Source organism: Hemiscyllium ocellatum, chromosome 45 (genome assembly GCF_020745735.1).
Source record: "Hemiscyllium ocellatum isolate sHemOce1 chromosome 45, sHemOce1.pat.X.cur, whole genome shotgun sequence".
NCBI lineage: Eukaryota > Metazoa > Chordata > Chondrichthyes > Orectolobiformes > Hemiscylliidae > Hemiscyllium > Hemiscyllium ocellatum.
In genome coordinates, this window is record NC_083445.1 from 10,380,118 (window position 1) to 10,398,062 (window position 17,945).

Here is a 17,945-nt window from a genome sequence, read left to right on the forward strand (position 1 = left end):
GAAAGGAGAGCCGCAGGTAGGCAGGGTGCTGAAGAAGGCATTCGGCATGCTTGCCTACATTGGTTAGAATGATGTGTAGAGTCATAAAATTCATAGAGATGTGCAGCATGGAAACAGACCACAGGACCTGAAGTCTGCTGAACTCTGGACCAATAAGACTTTCTCCTTTGGGCCAATGGGCTGAGAAGTGGCAGATGGAGTTTAATTCAGATAAATGCGAGGTGCTGCATTTTGGGAAAGCAAATCTTAGCAGGACTTATACACTTAATGGTAAAGTCCTAGGGAGTGTTGCTGAACAAAGAGACCTTGTTGTGCAGGTTCATAGCTCTTTGAAAGTGGAGTCACAGGTAGATAGGATAGTGAAGGAGGTGTTTGGTATGCTTTTTTTTATTGGTCAGAGTATTGAGTACAGCAATTAGGAGGTAATGTTGCGGCTGTACAGGACATTGGTTAGGCCACTGTTGGAATATTGCGTGCAATTCTGGTCTCCTTCCTATCGGAAAGATATTGTGAAACTTGAAAGGGTTCAGAAAAGATTTACAAGGGCATTGCCAAGGTTGGAGGATCTGAGCTACAGGGAGAGGCTGAACAGGCTGGGGCTGTTTTCCCTGGAGTGTCGGAGGCTGAGGGGTGACCTTAGAGGTTTACAAAATTATGAGGGGCATGGATAGGATAAATAGGCAAAGTCTTTTCCCTGGGGTCGGGGAGTCCAGAACTAGAGGGCATAGGTTTAGGGTGAGAGGGGAAAGATATAAAAGGGACCTAAGGGGCAACTTTTTCATGCAGAGGGTGGTACGCGTATGGAATGAGCTGCCAGAGGAAGTGGTGGAGGCTGGTACAATTACAACATTTAAGAGTCATTTGGATGGGTATATGAATAGGAAGGGTTTGGAGGGATATGGGCCGGGTGCTGTCAGGTGGGACTAGATTGGGTTGGGATATCTGGTCGGCATGGACAGGTTGGACTGAAGGGTCTGTTTCTGTGCTGTACATCTCTATGACTCTGACTGGATAGTCGTACCTCCTTGCTGTAACAACAACTTATTTTCAGTGGCCTCTTGAATGCACTTCTGCTTTCCGATCAAATTGGTGACGGTTCATGGTGACAGAAGCTTTGTTCTTTACTGATGCAGGTGTGATAGGAGAGAGAACAGTCATCGATGACTCTGCGTTGCCGGCGACTGAACCAAAGGAAGCTGCACAGAAAACGCCACACAAGTGAGTGTTTGGTTAAAGCTTGTGTGGTGGGACATGGGGTTTAGCCTTCATACTGAGGACTCCTGATTCCCAATAATCTCCTGTGCTTCTGTCTGTCGGCTGGTACTTCTTTCTAAAGTATTTGTTTGTATCTTCCAAGGTAAGGCAGGTTGAAATGGCATGAATTGCTATTCTAAGAATTCAGGAATATGTTGGTAATCTTTGCATGTGACTCATTGAGTCACAGTTGTACAGCACAAAATAGACCCTTCAGTCCAACTCATCCATGCTGACCAGATGTCCTAAATTAATCTTTGGAATGAGCTGCCCGAGGAAGTGGTGGAGGCTGGTACAATTATAACATTTGAAAGGCATCTGGATGGGTATATGAATAGGAAGGGTTGAGAGGGATATGGGCCAAGTGCTGGCAAATGGAACTGGTTTAGGTTAGGATATCTGATCAGCATGGACGAGTTGGACCAAAGGATGGGCGGCACGGTGGCACAGTGGTTAGCACTGCTGCCTCACAGCGCCTGTAGACCCGGGTTCAATTCCCGACTCAGGCGACTGACTGTGTGGAGTTTGCACGTTCTCCCCGTGTCTGCGTGGGTTTCCTCCGGGTGCTCCGGTTTCCTCCCACAGTCCAAAGATGTGCGGGTCAGGTGAATTGGCCAAGCTAAATTGCCCGTAGTGTTAGGTAAGGGGTAAATGTAGGGGTATGGGTGGGTTGCGCTTCGGCGGGTCGGTGTGGACTTGTTGGGCCGAAGGGCCTGTTTCCACACTGTAAGTCTAATCTAATCTAATCTAATCTAATCTAATCTCTCTCTGTGCCGTACATCTGTGTGACTTTATTTGGCCCATAGTCTTTAAACCTTCCTTATTCGTGTACCTATCCAGATGCCTTTTTAAATGCTATAATTGTACCAGCCTTCACCACTACCTCTGGCAGCTCATTCCATACACGCACCACCCTCTGCATGAAAAAGTTATCCCTCAGGTTCCTTTTAAATATTTCCCCCCTCACCTTCAACCTATGTTATCTCATTTTGGACTCCCCTACCCTGGGAAAAAGACCTTGGCTATTCACCCTGTCTGTGCTCTTCATGATTTTATAAACCTCCTGTGGTCATCCCTCAGCCTCCAAAGCTCCAGGGAAAACAGCCCCAGCCGATTCGGCCTCTCCCTGTGGCTCAAACTCTCCAACCCTGGCAACATCCTTGTAACTCTTTTCTGAGCCCTGTCAAGTTTCATAAAATCTTTGATATAGTTGGGAGACCAGAGTAAATGCAGCATTCTGAATTGAGCAGGTAGCAGGGGGGCAGTTGATCCCGCTGTCTTGGGGATGTGAAGCTCCGAAACAAATATCAATTGTACATTGTTGTACCATCTGGTATGGAATCGCCCACTGGACATCGGAGAAACAGGAGTACCTTTCGTGAAGCCCTTGATACACAGCATTGTGTCCCTCTTACCTGAAGGTGATGGTGAGCATAGGTCTACAGAAGACTCTGCAGACTGATAGACAGTAGGACTTGATGCTCTCAAATGTTGCATGTACGTCTTCCTGGCTAGGGTCCTCCTGTTTATCCCTGATGTTGCCACTACTTGTGCATATCATTTGTCCTGCCTTTGTAAGGCTATATGTAGCTCAGCGCCTGATGCTCCTATTACGTCAGCAAGCCCTTAACCTCCAAAGGTGACCAGTCTTCACCAAGAATCAGTTTATTGTCCTGCTCTGAGTTTTTCACCGTGTCCTTGCAGCACCCTCGCTTCCTGCTGTGTTTTCTTCTGCCATCTATTTCTCCACAAAGCACCTGCTTTGTATTTGCGTGTTGTCTATCCCAACGAGTCTAGTCCCACAAAGTTGGATGTTAATTTAAAATCTGATTGAAGATTTGTAGCTCGGGTATCCGTTGTTGTGGTTCTGCTCGCCGAGCTGGAAGTTTTTGCTGCAAACGTTTTCCCTAGCCAGGGAACGAAACGTTTGCAGCAAAAACTTCCAGCTCGGCGAGCAGAACCACAACAATGGATGTTAATTATTGAGCCTTTAATGCGTATGCTGTTCTCATGTACATTATATTGGTGCAGGGACAAAGTATAGCTGCAGGAGTGTCTACGGTGAATCTTGTCCAACTTGAGTGTGCCTTGATAGATTGCCCACGCTTCATGCTCATACTGAAATCAGTGAGGACAGCAGCCAGTTTAGATAATGTGTGTGAATCACTGCAACCTGCTGAGCTCCATCCTGTGGCCCTGGAATGCACCTACAGGAGAAACTAAACCCGAATTATAGAATGGGAATTATGTAGCATTTAGAGCGTGCAGACCAGTCTGCACAGTTGTTTATTCTCTACGTGATCCTCTCATCTTCTATTTACTTGATCTCGGCTCATCGAAAGGTCCTTCTATTTTCCTTTCTCCCTCTTGCTTTCCTTTAACTTCATCAATGCTACTTCCCTCATCCGATTGATGTGGCAGTGAGTTCCACGCCCTCCTGGCTCTCGGAATAAAGAAGCTTCTCCTCAGTCCCCTTTGCATTTGTGGGCAATTGGTTTTCATTTCTAAAATCTCCTCGTCCATAGTGATTGGGCCTTGGTCCTCAGGAATAGTTGTATCTGGTTGTTGGATCATGAGAGCCATTCTTTCTAAACCTAGTGTTTAGTATTTTGACTCCATTGGAGGAGGCCCCGGTGTGAAAAGGTGGGATTAGGTGTGAAAATTTTGTGGTTGACTATGATGCAATTCTGTTGTCAACCAACTTGAGATCAGTAACGTTCAGAGCAGAGCTCCAACCTGGGCTCTACTGACTTAACCTGGCTTAATTGCTCACCACAGTACATTGTTGCTGAAATAACTCATGTTACAGGTTCCTCCATTGCATCACTGAAATGGACCCAATTTAAATTCTGTATCCTCTCTCACAGACCAAAGAGGAAAAAGGGCGGCTACATTATTGATGCTGACGGGATGTTTCAGCTGTTTCACTGTCCGCATGAGGGATGCAGCCAAGTATACATCACTTTGAACAGCTTCCAGGCAAGTACTGACTCTCAGCAATAAGCCAAACCTGTTGGAAAGATTTAGTTGTCAAATACAGAGCAACCTCGATTATCCGAATACCACTTATCCGAAAATCGGATGATCCGAAGGAGATCTTGCGGTCCCGATGGAAACATTACATCAAAGACGTGTTTCCAACAGTCATCGTGTCTTTTGTTTACAGTGATTAATCAGGCACCGTCTCCAAATGACTGACCTCACTCACTCGCTCTCCCCCCCCCCCGCCCCCCCCCCCCCCACACATTCCCTGGAGTTCTACACAAGGGTGAACCCCCCCCCCCCCCCCCCCCCCCCCCCAGATAATCTCTCCAACATTGTCCTGTGCAGGACAAATGTGGAACCTGCCAAAAAGTTGCAGTAGAAAAGTGTGTGTATGTGTGTGCGCTGTATGGAGACTTACCCCACAAAGGCGTAAGTCTTTGTTGGTGTACAATCCAGCTGCCCCAGAGAGGGGGTGGTGTTGGCGGGGGGCTTGCGTACGGTGTCCTGCTGCAGTCTCCTGAACGGGGAGCAGATTTTAAAATCTCCGAGACCCAGAGAAAAGGCATTTAATCGAATAACCGATAATCCAATCGAAATAGTGCCGGCCCATCACATTCGGATAATTGAGGCTCCCCTGTATTTGTCATTAATGCGAGGGGAGGCAGACCTTTGAAGGTCAAGGCCAATGTTAGCAAAATCGTTCCCAAAATTTGGCACACGTACCCTGGTATCTTTGCCATATCCGTGAAATCTGAAATGACAATTTAATGCCCACGGCAGCAAAATCTGATAGGTCCTCTGGTTTCCTTCAAAGATGTGCAGGTTAGATTAGATTAGATTACTTAGTGTGGAAACAGGCCCTTCGGCCCAACAAGTCCACACCAACCCGCCGAAGCGCAACCCACCCATACCCCTACATTTACCCCTTACCTAACACTACGGGCAATTTAGCATGGCCAATTCACCTGACCCGCACATCTTTGGACTGTGGGAGGAAACCGGAGCACCCGGAGGAAACCCACGCAGACACGGGGAGAACGTGCAAACTCCACACAGTCGCCCGAGTCGGGAACTGAACCCGGGTCTCAGGCGCTGTGAGACAGCAGTGCTAACCACTGTGCCACCGTGCTGCCCACCATTGAGTGACTTGCAGTCAGTACGCTGAAAGTAAATGTACAGTTGTGGCTCTGAATCAAATTCAGCTTTTCTCCCTGCAAATTTACGATGTATTTTAATTAAATCATGCACTAAATTTGGTTTAAAAAATGATTTTATTTCCCCGAATCTCTCATTAGATCTGGAACAGGACTTGTGCTTCAGCTCTGTAGATCTGTTGTCCTGGATTAGGTGGATTAGCCATGGGAAATGCAGGGTTGAAGGGATTTTGAGGGGGGTGGGGATGGGGAGGTTGCACTGTCTTTGGAAGTTAGTGAAAGCACGATGGGCCGAATGCACTGTGGAGATTCTATCATTTCTTATTGTAAGAAAAGGATATAGAATGTCAAATCTAAGATCCCAAATCTATCTTGTTTGTCTGGATGCCCCATTTAATAAAAATAAATTTCCTTCTGATCAGAACCATGTCAACCTTGTGCACAGAAAGGGGAAAACGAAAGTTTGTTCACATCCAGGTTGTGGCAAGAGATTTTACTTATCGAATCATCTCCGGCGACACATGATCATTCACTCTGGTAAGTTCCTGCTAAAACTCTTCAGCCGTTACTTTTATTTAATGTTTTTGATCAGCCCGTTCAGACACGGTATGACTGACTCCTGTGTCAGGAGGAACCGGAGTCTGGACCTTCCGTCCCAGAGGTGGGAGATACCACCGCTGCACCACAAGACCCTTGAATTTCGCAGCCGTTAGATCAGCGATTTCAGTTACCACATCTGACGAGAAAATTGCCTTTTGCAGGTCGCAGACTGCTAATTTAGGTTGCAGCCACGCAAGCATATTCTTTAAGCTTGCAATTTACTTGAATAATGCAGAATACCATCAATGGGAAGCTCTTGTGAGCTTTTGATCTCTGCTCACCAGCTGCACTCTCTTGTGACTGATGAGCTGATTTGTATGTAGTGCCAGTTTATTGCACATGAAGGTAATTCGAGTTCTTTCCAGCATGGTTAAACTGGAAAGCTCAATTGGGTAATTAGGCCCTTGTCACTCACTCTGTGCGTTTTTAGTCTTCAGATGGCCAGGTTTTAGAGAAAATGATGGAACGGGTTCAGACCAGGAGCATATTATCTACCCTTTAAGTGTCAAATTATCAAACTGCTACACAGATCCTGATGGGCCCTGATAAGGGAAAAAAAAACACCTGCTGAAGGTACAACACTCGTGCTTCCAAATAAATTTGTTGGACTATAACGTGGTGTTATAGAGTCATAGAGATGCACAGCAAGGAAACAGATCCTACGGTCCAACCCGTCCATGCCGACCAGATATCCCAACCCAATCTAGTCCCACCTGCCAGCACCCGGCCCATATCCCTTCAAACCCTTCCTATTCATATACCCATCCAAATGCCTCTTAAATGTTGTAATTGTACCAGCCTCCACCACTTCCTCTGGCAGCTCATTCCATACACATACCACCCTCTGCGTGAAAAAGTTGCCCGTTAGGTCTCTTTTAAATCTTTCCCCCCTCACCCTAAGCCTATGCCTTATTGTTCTGGACTCCCCCACCCCAGGGAAAAGACTTTGCCTATTTACCCTATTCATGCCCCTCATAATTTTGTAAACCTCTGGTGAGAGAGACAAGTGGATATGGTGTGTTTTGCTTTTCACAAAGCTGTCGATAGAATTCCCAATAGGACATAAGTAAATAAAATTACGATATGGGATTGGGGGTAGAAAGTACAACTATGGATTGAGAATTGATGAGGAAATTGATCAGGAATAAACATTTTATTCTCTGAATGGAAGACTGCTATTAGTGGTTCACAACCTTCTATTAATGATTTGGATATGGGTACCACTTGTGATATTTCTAAATTTGCTAACTGGTTGGGAATGTAAATTCTGAAGAGGAAGCAAATAGGATTCAAGTGGACTTAGATGGATTACACCAATTGACCAGGTAAATGTGAAATTATTTATTTTGATCGAGAAAACAGGCCGAGTACTGTTTCAGTAGAGAGGGGTTGGAGACTAAGGTATCCTCCTTTTGACTCACATACGTCAGCATCCAGGTGAGCAAGCATTTAGGAAGGCAAATGGTGTGTTGGCCTTCATTGCAAGGGAATTTGAGGACAGGAGTAAAGATGTGTACGGTGGAATCTTGATTATCTAGCATTCGATTATGCGAATTGCGGATTATCTGGTGAGATCGTAAGGTGCTTGGCTAAATTGTGTTACCTGGCATTCATCTGTGTTGTTTGAGTAGTTGAGGTTCCTCTGTAGTTCCTTGCTGAGACCACCTGGAATATTGTTATCTAAGGATGAGCGTGCATTCACCATACTGGGTTGCAAGAAAGGTTCGATAGATTACTCCCGAGGATGACCATATTGTCTTATTGAGGTGACCTGACTGAAACTTAGAGAAGTTGTGTCAGCGTGGAGCGAGACTGTTTTAAATATTTCGAGATAAGGGGCAGAGCATTTAAGAGAGCGATGTGGAATTTGTTCACTCTGAGGGCGGTGAATCTTTAGAATTCTCTACTGCAGAGGCCTGTGGAAGCTTAGTCATTGAGCATGTTCAAGATAGCGAATGATAGATGCCTGAAGGCCAGTGACATGGAGGAGTGCGAGAGTAGCATGAGGAAATGGCATTGACGTAGGTAATCAGCTACTGTGTAATTCAGGGCTTCAGCTGGAACAGCATGAGTGGTTGTAATATCGTGGGTCCCAGAGTTCAGCCTGTGGGTCATGGTCTGACTCTGATAGCTGCTGCTGCATGAAACAAGAGGCCACTCTCTCCATGATCTGCCTTGGTGTGGCTGAGGGTTAGTCGAAGGCTTCCATGAAAGGTTATGTTGTGTGTGCCACACTCTTTAAATTCTTATATTCAGCAAAAAGGCTGTGAGTCGACTCTTGATAATGATAGACTATAACACTTGTACATTTGATATTAAAACAATAAAGTAGACTATAATCTAATAAACATTACAAAATATCTTACACTTTAACTTAACTTTGTACGATGGTATACCGCCATGCTAGAACTTGGGGCTGCACTCGGTGATGTCATGTGGCCTTCTCCCAAGGGTCTCTGCGATGTCCTCGCTTTCAGTGGTTATTCTCGAGTTACTGCCCTGATTGGGGTTTTACAGCAATTCCTATCCTTCAAAATCTTTGTACCTTTTTGGGAGGGTCTTAAGGATCTACCAACGGATTGGTCAGTTTTGGTTCCCATGATCGATCAGACCCAACCAGGGGTTGACGCATTGATGGAAGGGTGGCCCTTAGGTGTCCATTATGGTAGGTGCACGTAGCTGCTTCCAGTCAAGGTGCTAGGGGCCTCTGTGGCTGGCGAATGACTCGATATTCCTGATTGTTCCGAGGGCAACATTCCATTGTCCTATTCAAGTCCAACTTCAGGTGTGTATTGCAGAGTCTGCAGCTGTCGGGTTTGTTTGCAAACTGCCTGTGGGCAGCTGCAGCCTGTCTGGATTCTGCAGCGTGGGGATCGACGTGGTCTCTTTAGTCAAGGCTGGCTTCCATTTCCCAGCATGCTTTACTTTATGACCACTTTATCAAAGTTCATCATAAATCGAATAGGCCACAGTTGAAACTGGGCACTTTGCTGTTCGGGTTCAGTCACCGCATCACGGTAGGTGATGTTTTGCTTTTCGACTGCAGGCACTCCATCAAGCAGTGAGGCTGTCACGTGTTTGTAGGGCAGGGAGTGTGCTCCAGTAGGGACCGTGGGATTCTGACTAATTGCAAGGATATATTTTCCCCACCTACCTGAGCTTTGTTCACTGCTGGCCAGGAGTGTTTTTTTTGAGGAGGGTGGTTTCCTGCAGGCAGTCATACGTGCAGCATTCCACACGTCCTGCCCCAATCTAGCTCGTGGCCAATGCCGAGTGAGAGAACAAATGGACTCGTGTAGCAGCTCTCAGTAACATGAAAGGTCAGTCCCAATGACACTATTGATTGGAACAAAGTCCCTCAAAACATAATGCGCCCGGGGAGAGATGAGGTCTGTAACCGGACAGTGGGATTAAAACTCCATCTGGGGTCAATTAGTATCAGACTTGAGACTGCAGTGTATAAACAGCAGAGCCCTTTGACAAAATGAGACTGACAGCTCGGTAACTTGCTCCTGGTCGCAGCATTACATAAAGTAATGTTTTCAGCCAAAATAATAACATTAAAACCTACTTCTTCACTTCAGCTGGGTTGCTGCTTGCAGAATGGATTAACAAGTGCGACTGGAGGGACCCTGTGATGCATGGGAATGGACAGAGGCCTCAAGTTTTAAGCGTGTAGCTTTAACCGACTTTGCAGAGTAGTCCTTCTACCTGTTGGCAAACATCTGGCTGCAGGGGCATTTTAAGAAACTTAACACCTAGGCAGATACAACCTGCTGCGCTGAGTCTGAACATTGCAGGCACTGTAGTCGCAGTGAAAGCAAGAGTTTACACTTTCTGAAACCAGTCTAGGGCAAATGATTTTGCTAAGTGCAGCACCTGCTCCCTGTTCAACTGTTTTCTACGCTATATGTGGATGCAGAATCTTTCTCTAAAGTTCCACCAAAGTCAGAATGCTGGTACCTCAGCAGTGACAAATGTCATGTTTCATCTGTGTCAGAATTTGATTTAAAGATAAAATGATCAGTCTGTCCTCATCAGGGCTTGTGTGAAAAATACAACTGTTTTTCTAATCAACCTGTTCAGAGATGTTATTACACATCATCTCGGTAGGTGGGACTTGAACCTGGGTGTCTCGGTTCAGAGGTAGGGACACTACTACTGCACCATTGGACAAGGTACGAGCTGCAGCTGTGTCCCATTATTGACTTCAGAAGAGGAGTGAATTGAGTCGCCTAATGATGAAATTCTTTAATATGCTAGGTAGTACAGCCTGATCTTAGACACAGAGACGCCATGGTTATAACACCAGATTGCAGTGTTTAAATCCCATTGTGATAAGCTATAAAAGGGAATTGAATAAGTCTGGTCATCTGCAGGTTTGGGCCACGGCAAAATGACCATGAAAGGGATCTGCTGTTTGCAAGAAAAATCTCGTTTGATTATATCCTTCAGTGGAGGGAATGTGTCAGTGAAAGTAAACATGGTTTAATGCCGTCCAAAGCGAGCTATCATTTCATGTGCTTGCAGTGGACCAGCTCCGCAAATTGGGGTTGTTGAACATGGGCAGCAAGTGCAACTTCTTGGAGTTCAACAGTGTCCCAAGAGTTCAGTCAAAAAAACATTCTACCAGTAATCTCTAGTGGTGCAGTTTTAACCCTGTACCAATCTTCCTGCCATGATTAGCCACAGAAATGCAAATCATGTAGCATCCAGAAATTTGAATTTAATTTGCTGTTAATTTGCATTAATTTCTGATATAACTAGTGGTGATGCAGCAGAAGTTAAATACTATGCTTGGCAAATTCCTCCAATACTGAAAAATAACAAGGACTGAGTTACTTTGAAGGACACAGCTGAGATCTCCATTTCAGGATACCCTATTGGAAATTCAGCTTTGTGCAGTTGGGTATTTCAGGATAAGATTTGTTTCGGGCGGCGATGAGGAGCAATTTCTTCATTGTGTTGTGAATCTTCAAAATTGTCGGCTTCAAAAGATTGAATATATTCAGGATTGGGGTTGATAGATTCTTGGGCACTGATAGTAGTTCTGAGTGCTGATACTGTGGCTTTAAGAGGTGTATTTTGTCCTGGTTTTAATTTTGAAGAGAGGTTTTATGACAGAGGTGTCAAGCAATCTACTCTAACTACTCGAAGCTTGTGAGGCCTTGGGGTGTTTTTAAAAGCTGGAGCAATAGAAGCAGCCTGAATGGGTGTCATCAAGCTCTGAGAGAGACAAGAGTTTTAGCTTTAGCTTTCAGCAGTTACTGTTAGGGGTCTTGAAGAAGTGGAAGTTATTTCTTCCCCTCTCAGTTATAGCTGAAAGCAGGGAGTTCTCTTCCTACTACTGGAGTTGTGTATGAGACCGTCTGTTTTCTGAAGTTGTCTGATATGGGTATGTTAATAGGGTGGTTACCATATTGGAAGAGTTAATTACTAATCGTTACTCTCTATTATTCTTCAGTTATTCCAAATCCTTTGTTGTACTTTAACCACAGTGGGTGAATAAAGTGCGTTTTGCTTTACGTCCGGTAGCTTGACCAATCGAATTGCATCCGGAATGCAACACCTTACATTAATCTTGAAAATAAGAACAGGTTAGGGTCTGGCCTACTGAATATTTGGATGGGGTTTGGTCTGGTCCATAACACCAGGAATATTTAGGAAAGGGTGGGGAGGAGTTGAAACAGAAGATGAGTTATAATTGCATTGACTGAAGATGCAGGCACAAAGGGTAGAGTGATTTAGTCTTGTTTCTTGTATCATGTTCTGACCTGATGCAGTGCCCTCACCGAAGCAGACTTTGCTTACTGCTTTTCCAGGTGATTTTTCTTTTAAGCTGTCCCTTGTGTTTGAGTGGGGAACTGCCAAGTGGGATGGGGAGAAGTTTGTGTATTCCAAAAATATTGACTAGTCAGCATCTAGCCTGGGTTTTAAAAGACTAGACTGAATGCAGGTGGTGTGACTGAAACAAAAAAAATAGCTCCAGAGTTTGGAGTCCCGCGAAAGAACGAGTTAGGTTTGATTTTTGTGCTGTGAATGTGCAGCCCCGCAGGATGAGCATGTGGGATTTCCGGGAAGAGAAGTGGATCATTTCATCTCTCAGTGGCTCAGTGATTAGCACTGCTGCCTCGCAGCGCCAGGGACCCAGGTTTGATTCCAGCCTCGGGCGACTCTGTGCGGAATTTGCACATTCTCCCTGTGTCTGTGTGGGTTTCCTCCGGGTGCTCCGGTTTCCTCCTACAGTCCAAAGATTCCAAATTCAGGTGAATTGGCCAAGCTAAATTGCCCCATAGTGATAGGTGCATTAGTAGGAAGTAGGGGAATGGGTTTGGGTGGGGTTACTCTTTGGAGGGTCAGTGTGGACTTGTTGGGCAGAAAGGCCTGTTTCCGCACTGTAGGTAATCTAATCTCATCTGAATTAATCAGACACCTCTGTCTAGGACTGTGAAGATTGTGTTGGTCTCCCTGCTGTGTTCGACCCTTGGAATTACTAAAGTTAAATGCGTGGATGTTCTTGGCTTTCCCAAGCTAGTTTCATGCATGTAGTTAGTTGCTTTCAATCTGATTTGACTTAAAAATGAACTCAAAACTGCTGGTTCTGATTTCAGTTTTCTGCCGTCTAGGTGTGCGGGATTTTATTTGTGAAACATGTGGGAAGTCATTCAAAAGGAAAAACCACCTTGAAGTTCACCGAAGGATGCACACGGGGGAGACTCCACTCCAGTAGGTCCTTTGTTGCATTACAGCTCTCTTTAAGGAAGGCAGGTTGATGAATTGAGTTTGTGTGTTTGCTTCACTGGGCACTTTTTGAACCACATCAGGCAACTAAGCTGCGCGTCTTCAGATTTGTTAAATATTTCATTCATCTGGCATTAAAACTGTCACTAGGAAAAGGAACTTTTTTTTTGCTCACACACCATTTGCAGTGTAGAAGGAATGGCCATTCGGCGAACGTCTGACTTACGAATGCTCGTACTGATAAATGCAATCTCAAACGGGTTTAATTCTAAAGACGCAACATAAGAGTATTTCTTGTACTTTCTATTGTCCTGCATTGTCTTCTGACTTGCACACAAATTGCCTTGCAATGGATGTCAAAAGAATTCATTTGCATTAGGCATCGTCTGTCGCCATTGACAGAGTTGAGCTCTATACTTTCCCAGGAATAGTGACTTACGAAGTTATATTTGATTTTTGCGAAAATCCACCTTGGTCATTAATGTCCTTCAGGGAAGGAAATCTGTCACCCCTTGCCATATGCATAATAATTCTGTAATTTTGTCCCACCTGTGATTACTCTTAGTGCCAAAGTTTTATTGTACATGGTCCTTAATATAAACTTTACAATTTAAGTTTTTTGGATTTTTTTTGTGCTACGTGGGTGTCACTGGGAAGGCCAGCGTTCATTGCCCATTCGTTGAAGTAAGTGGCCATTGTTAGGTCATTTCAGAGAGCATGAGAGCCAATGTTGTGGGTCTGGAACCATGCACATGGCAAGGGGTAACATATTTCCTTCCCTGAAGGACATTAATGAGCAAGGTGGCTTTTCGCAAAAATCAGATGTAATTTCGTAAGCCACTATTCCTGGGATATCTTTCAACTCCTGATTTAATTGAATTTAAATGCCACAATGGAATTTGACTCCAGCAGAGCCTTAGGCATTGGCCACTGGGTTAGTAGCATCACTATTATGGTGCTATTCTACCAGCTCCCAGACATGAGGGATTACTACAGTATGGTTTGGTTCCCTGAAAAGTGGTACTTTATAACCGAGAATTAGCGAGATGTTAATACTGGAAAACATTAACGTAAACCACTAAAACTTCAGAAGGCCCGGTTTCTCGGGACTGAAAGTATATCTGACAGGGTAATCGTTCTAATCGTCAAAGAAAAGCAATAATAACCGAGACGGTCAAATTGCTGAGTTTGTAAACCATGGTAATGTTCATTTCTAAATTGAGAAAGGAAACATCTATAAATGTTATGCTCTGTTCATCCAACTGTGCAATAATTCATCTGAGCAGATAAATAGGATTGAAAGGGAAATGTTGTCAACGTAAGAGCCAAGTACTACGGATGCTGGAAATCTGGAATGAAAATAGAAAATGCTGGAGAAACACAAGACTGGCAGCATCTGTGAAGGAGGGTTAACATTTCATGTCTGAAATTATTTCTGCAAAATGTTGAAATTCTCCAGCAATTTGCTTTTATTTAAGATGTCAGCCTTCTACCTTTCCTGTTTTTCCAAATGTCCTTCCTTTTACCTGAATGAAATATGGTATAAGAAGGACTGTGTACATGGTAACTTGTACCTTATCTTTATGCTTCTGTGAGTAAAGGATAAATTCGAAGAAGTAGGAGAATGCTTTTTGTTTTATGGAATTTCTGCTGTAGAACCCATTGGTAGAGATGGATTATTTTTCCATTAGGGACTCAACGATGCTCGAATACTCGTGAGGCTTCCCTCTGGGAGTAAATGCACTGTATTTTAACGTGGGTGAGGTGTTGCTGAGTCCAGTGAGCCAGGAGGTTTCCTGTTCAAGTTCCAGTGTTGATCTGGGCAGTCTCATTTGGGAGTCCTGAAATTGACCCTTACCTCCCTTGAGCTAGGGAAGGAAGTCATATTAGCTCTGGTCTGTTTCTGATGACCCCTCAGGGGGACGGTGGGGGGGGATCTCGCAGAAGACAAAGAAACTGAAAGAACTGTGGATGCTGGAAATCTGAAGTAGAAACAGAATTTGCTGGAAAATGTCGGCAGGTCTGGCAGCGTCTGTGGAGAGAAATCAGAGTGAACGTATCAGGCCCAGTGATCCTTCTACAGAGCTGAAGATTTTGGGTCGTCCCGCTCCAAACATGAACTCTGCTGTCAGACCTGCTGAGATTTTCCAGCAATTTCTGTGTTTATTGCACTGTAATGGCCCAGAATTGTTTCCTCCCTATGGTTAGACTGGCTAGGATAGTGAAGAAGGCGTTTGGTATGCTTTCCTTTATTGGTTAGAGTATTAAGTATAGGAGTTGCGAGGTCATGTTGGGGCTGTACAGGACATTGGTTTGGCCACTGTTGGAATATTGCGTGCAATTCTGGTCTCCTTCCTATTGGAAAGATGTTGTGAAACTTCAAAGGGTTCAGAAAAGATTCACAGGGATGTTGCCAGGGTTGGAGGATCTGAGCTACAGGGAGAGGCTGAACAGGCTGGGGCTGTTTTCCCTGGAGCGTCGGAGGCTGAGGGATGACCTTATAGAGGTTTACAAAATTGAGGGGCATGGATAGGATAAATAGGCAAAGTCTTTTCCCTGGGGTTGGGGAGTCCAGAACTAGAGGGCATAGGTTTATCATGAGAGGGGAAAGTGTATGGAATGAGCTGCCAGAGGATGTGTTGGAGGCTGGTACAATTGCAACATTTAAGAGGCATTTGGATGGGTATATGAATAGGAAGGGTTTGGAGGGATATGGGCCGGGTGCTGGCAGGTGGGACTAAATTGGGTTGGGATATCTGGTCAGCATGGACAGATTGGACCGAAGGGTCTGTTTCCATGCTGTACATCTCTATGACTGAGTGACAGCTGATTGGGGGGGGGTTGGGGATCAGTTTGAACTGGAGATGTTCAAGAAGTAATTGTTCACACAAGATAGATAACAGGGGTGGGGACATGAAATTGGCTCAATTGAAAATTGGGGGCACTGTTTCAAGCTGATAAAATGTAGACTTGCAAAAAAGAGGAAAAATAAGTAAAAGGTAAAAAAAAAAGGAGACAAGCAGGATGCTAGAAATCTGGGAGAAAGAAACCGGAAAATGCTGGGAATACTCGGGTCTGGCAACATTCAAATCTGTTTCAGGTCTGTGACTTGCAGTTCTGTCGCGCTCCAACCACTTTGCGATGTCCCACGCACCTTGATGACTAAGTTACTGTTGAAATGTAGTCACTGACGTAAAGCAGGTAGCGCCAGCAACCAATTTGTGTGCAGCAAGTTCCTGCAAACGGTGGGCTTATCATGGCACGGTGATTGCAAATTGAAGACTGATTATCAGGAAGCACTCTTCGATGTGGATTCTCTGGCTCCTTTACAGCGTTGCAAAAGCAAAAAACTCCTAATGTAATTTTACGCCTTGCAAGACAAGGAGAGTTCTCCACACAAGCTCCGTCCTTGATGAGAGAAAGAGTCTTGGCTTGAGAATCTGAACATCAATTTGTGAGTGGCACAGTGGTTAGCACTGCTGCCTCACAGCGCCTGAGACCTGGGTTCATTTCCCGCCTCAGGCAACTGACTGTGTGGAGTTTGCACGTTCTCCCCGTGTCTGTGTGGGTTTCCTCCGGGTGCTCCGGTTTCCTCCCACAGTCCAAAGATGTGTGGGTCAGGTGAATTGGCCATGCTAAGTTGCCCGTAGTGTTAGGTAAGGGGTAAATGTAGGGATACAGGTGGGTTGCGCTTCGGCGGGTCAGCATGGACAGGTTGGGCTGAAGGGCCTATTTCCACACTGTAAGTAATCTAATCTAATCTTAAAAAAAAATGTTGCTTGGCAGTGATCTTTTGACTGGTGTTGATAATTGCTTTCCCCCTTGGTATTTGAAGGTGTGAAATCTGTGGCTATCAGTGTCGGCAGAGGGCATCGCTAAACTGGCACATGAAGAAGCACGACACCGAGATACAGTACAACTTCACCTGTGAATACTGCGGGAAGAAGTTCGAGAAAATGGAAAGTGTCAAATTTCACAAGTTAAAAAGCCACCCCGAATGTCAGACCATGTGACGCTACTGGACTTCAATGGCCGTAATACTTGAGGAACGTGTACAAACCGTCCCTGACTCCATGTAAATTCTGTGCAAGTACTGTGACTATATGGAAAATGAAATTTTATATTATTTTCAGCTTTCTCTCTGTCATGTATTTTCAGGCGAGGGACAGTGAAGTTGCGGGTGGTGAATACTGGGAGTTTACTTGAATCGTGGGCCAGTGCAATCACTGTGCTGAGGGGGATGTTGTCACTTCCGCAGTGCACTCTGAACCGACTGCTGATGAAGCCAAAGGTGGATGTGATGCTGAACTTGCAATTAGATGGCACCGTTCCTGACTTCCTGTGTGCCTGCGCGTGGGTAGATGGGGCACGGTGGTTGGTGGTGGCAGTAACACTGCCTTTAGTCAGCATCCTTCTGCCTCCGTGCTCTGGTGAATTATCTCATGGGGGCTGCTCTGCAGCAGTGACAGTCAGTAATGTGACCCGATCAAGCTCCAGTCGCCTAACCTCCAAGAGGTTGATCAAGGTTAGCCTTTTGGGAACCGTCTAGGCCACTTTAAGACAACTCTTAATGGGACAACGTGCCCAGCTCAACATGTGCAGCAGGTTAGCAAGCAGGAAAAAGGGGTCATCGTTTACAATTTTGAAACCGCTACGAATGGCAATAAAAGAAACAGCGCACCCAGAGCATCATTTTTTCTTTAATTCGACAGGTGTTTTATTTTCAGTGTGGTTCCATGCTCAAATGATCGTGATTTATACGTGGCCTTTACTGTTGACTACCAAGCACATGTGACAGGGCAGGTGGCCCAGTCTCTCCTCAGCTGGGGTCTGTTGATGAGTGGGTTCCAGTTTGTGCACTGGATAGTCAAGTCTGTGCGGTCGTTGGGAAGTCAAGGGCTGCCGTTGCAAAGATGTTCAAGTGAAAAATATGGAGGATGGCAGGACAAGGAGAAGGAGGACTTATACACTTAATGGTAAGGACCTAGAGAGTGTTGCTGAACAAAGAGACCTTGGAGTGCAGGTTCATAGCTCCTTGAAAGTGGAATCGCAGGTAGATAGGATAGTGAAGAAGGCATTTGGTATGCTTTCCTTTATTGGTCAGATCATTGAGTACAGGAGTTGGGAGGTCATGCTGCTGCTGTACAGGACATTGGTTAGCCCACAGTTGGAATATTGCATGTAATTCTGGTCTCCTTCCTATCAGAAAGA

At 45.1% G+C, this 17,945-nt stretch overlaps 1 protein-coding gene across 3 annotated transcripts in view; it reads left to right on the forward strand.

Moving 5' to 3' along the window:
- Positions 1–17,406, forward strand: part of znf653 (zinc finger protein 653) — a 31,612-nt gene extending 14,206 nt beyond the window's left edge. For 2 of the 3 annotated variants that reach the window (XM_060855096.1, XM_060855097.1), the window contains 5 exons: positions 1,134–1,218; positions 4,122–4,233; positions 5,816–5,930; positions 12,620–12,719; positions 16,570–17,406. In XM_060855096.1, the coding sequence (XP_060711079.1) occupies positions 1,134–1,218; positions 4,122–4,233; positions 5,816–5,930; positions 12,620–12,719; positions 16,570–16,747 (590 nt within the window). In that variant the 3' untranslated portion in view covers positions 16,748–17,406. The remainder of the gene's footprint in view (positions 1–1,133; positions 1,219–4,121; positions 4,234–5,815; positions 5,931–12,619; positions 12,720–16,569) is intronic. The other variant, XM_060855098.1, reaches the window with a different exon arrangement.
- Positions 17,407–17,945: the final 539 nt, after the last annotated feature.